Source organism: Neoarius graeffei, chromosome 5, assembly GCF_027579695.1.
Source record: "Neoarius graeffei isolate fNeoGra1 chromosome 5, fNeoGra1.pri, whole genome shotgun sequence".
NCBI classification, from domain to species: domain Eukaryota; kingdom Metazoa; phylum Chordata; class Actinopteri; order Siluriformes; family Ariidae; genus Neoarius; species Neoarius graeffei.
Genome location: NC_083573.1, coordinates 1892131 through 1894504, shown reverse-complemented (window position 1 = coordinate 1894504; position 2374 = coordinate 1892131). Strand labels below are relative to the sequence as shown.

The window sequence follows — 2374 nt, the reverse complement described above, 5'->3', positions numbered from 1 at the left end:
ACAACAGACAGCCTGACTATAACATTAACAGTTTTAACATGAAGTCAGTTTTGTTGATGTTATAAATTTGGCACAGTGGCCGCACTCAATGCTCACTGACAAACACTCCAGCTCTGCCCACTCACTCGGTCCATCCACACACACACACACACACACCCTGAGAGAGAGAGAATGAAAGAGAGATTCATAGCCTCTACTTCAGTCTTTCTTGATCTGTTATAGATAAAATGTTGGGTGTGACTGGAAATTTTGGCTGCCCTTTCTCTGCCGTTCTTGTGTGGTGAGCTCACTAATTTGAGCAATATGTCTGTAATTTGTCTGCCTCACCTTGTGGAAGTCTCACAAATGAGTGCACATGTGGAGTGCATGCAGGCAGATGGGCAGGTAGGCCATCCAATCACTTCATTTACAGTATAGCGAATGAAATAGTCGACTTTGGTTGCAGTTGCAGAGCTGTAAAATTAGGGGGTTTTTTTTATTATTATTTTTGTCCAGGCATTTGATTTATTAATTCCTGTTAGATTGTCAAGAGAACTTCAAGAAATATTCCTAAAAATTGCTCCTAAAATAAATTGCCTCCCCTAGCTTTAATTTAGTGATGAATGTGGAACCCTTGGTTCAGTTGTCCTGTCTTGATGCTTACCTCAAATTGTTGTATATTTTTCCCCCCAAAATGTCACGAATGTATAGATTTTGGAATGCTAATTCACCAATTCAATAAATAAAAAAAAAGAACAGAAATGGCAACTTGAGGCTGATGTGGATGTAAATGCAGGTAAAACAGTTTACAGTTTTCCTCAAATGCTAAAACACATTTCACAAACGTTTCCTCTATGTTCCCCAATGTCTAAACACAACACCCTTTTCTAAAGCTACATAAAACACAACCACACCTTCTCACTTCAAAACTAAAACTTTCACACCAAAAGAGCAGCTCGAAGCTTTCAAAAATGTAAACACTATACACATCATTGCACACTACAGCAAAACAATTGAAAACACAATGCTCAATTTGTGAGAAGGTTCTTTGTTTCATAACTGCCAATGCATATTTTTTGAAACTTTACAGTAACGGATCTTAGATCTCTGTAGAGGATTAGGCATTTAGATTTGTGAGTTTCATATGAAGAGTATAAATCTATAGAAAATACTGCATGTACACTACTGTAACACAACTCAATGCAAAAACAGAATCTATTGCACACAACAGTACTCTTGAAAACATGTTCAGGGTGTGAAGTTTTTTTATTTACTTTATTCACACCACAATCACTGTGTGGCATCATGTCGCTGAGCTGCATCGGGCCGCATCACCTCATCCACATCGCAGGCTATATTCTCTCTTGCCAGGCACCACGGGAAAAACGCCCTGGAATGGCGCATCCATCCTTGGAAGGCCTCCACTGGGATGTCACCACAGGCCAGCTCCATTGCCCTTAGGAGGTTCTCTCTAGTGTATGGTTGTCTGTCATAAACCTTCCATCTCCACGATGAGAAGAACTCCTCTATAGGGTTCAGGAAAGGGGAGTAGGGTGGCAGACAGACGTTTAAAAACTGGTTACTGTTGGTGGTGAACCACTCTCTGATTTGGTTTATTCTGTGGAAGTGGACATTGTCCCAAATGATCACATAAATGGGATGTGCGGGCCCAGGATGGTGTTGTTGGCGGTCCAGGAGGATGTCTCTTAGCTCCTCTAGGAAGGTGAGGAGACGTTGGGTGTTGTAAGACCCAAGGACAGCATGCCGGTGGACAAGCCCCTCCGAACCCATGGCCGCACAAAGAGTAGTATTACCCCCCCGTTGGCCAGGAACCTCAGTGATGGCTCTTTGGCCAATGATGTTACGGCCTCTTTGCCTTCGTTTCTGCAGGTTGAAGCCAGCCTCATCCAGGAAGAGGTACTCATGAGGTCTGGCCATCGCGTCCAACTGTAATATCCTCTGTGAAAATGTGAAAGTGCACAGGTGTTCAGAACAACAGTCAATCAGGTAGCACAGTATTGTCCAGAAGTAATGTAGGCCACTGAGCAACACAGCATGTCCACTAACTGGACTGTGAAGATGGATGTATACTTACTTGCACATACTCGTAACGTAGGTCTTTGTGTCGCGCAGAGTTGCGCTCAAAGGGAACCCTACAGACCTGTTTCATCTGCATCTTTTGGTGCCGAAGAACTCGGTCTATTGTGGCCAAGCTGACATCATCAATGCTCTCAAAGTTAACATTATCGGCAATGACTTTGTCTCTGATCTCCCGGAGTCTGATGAGGTTGTTCTCACGAACCATATCCACAATGAGGGTTTCTTGTGCCACTGTAAATATGGCAACCCTCCCACCTCTATGTGGCATTCTTTCAACTCTAAAGAAAGAAACGTG

At 43.0% G+C, this 2374-nt stretch overlaps 1 protein-coding gene across 1 annotated transcript; it reads right to left on the bottom strand.

Annotated features, from left to right (window-relative positions):
- Positions 1-1269: 1269 nt before the first annotated feature.
- Positions 1270-2140, bottom strand: LOC132885815 (uncharacterized). Its single transcript, XM_060920331.1, has 2 exons — positions 2075-2140; positions 1270-1938 (listed from the first exon to the last, which is right to left on the bottom strand). Exon 2 carries the CDS (start codon positions 1915-1917, stop codon positions 1270-1272), a length of 648 nt encoding a protein of 215 aa, XP_060776314.1. The 5' UTR covers positions 1918-1938; positions 2075-2140.
- Between the last annotated feature and the right edge of the window lie 234 nt (positions 2141-2374).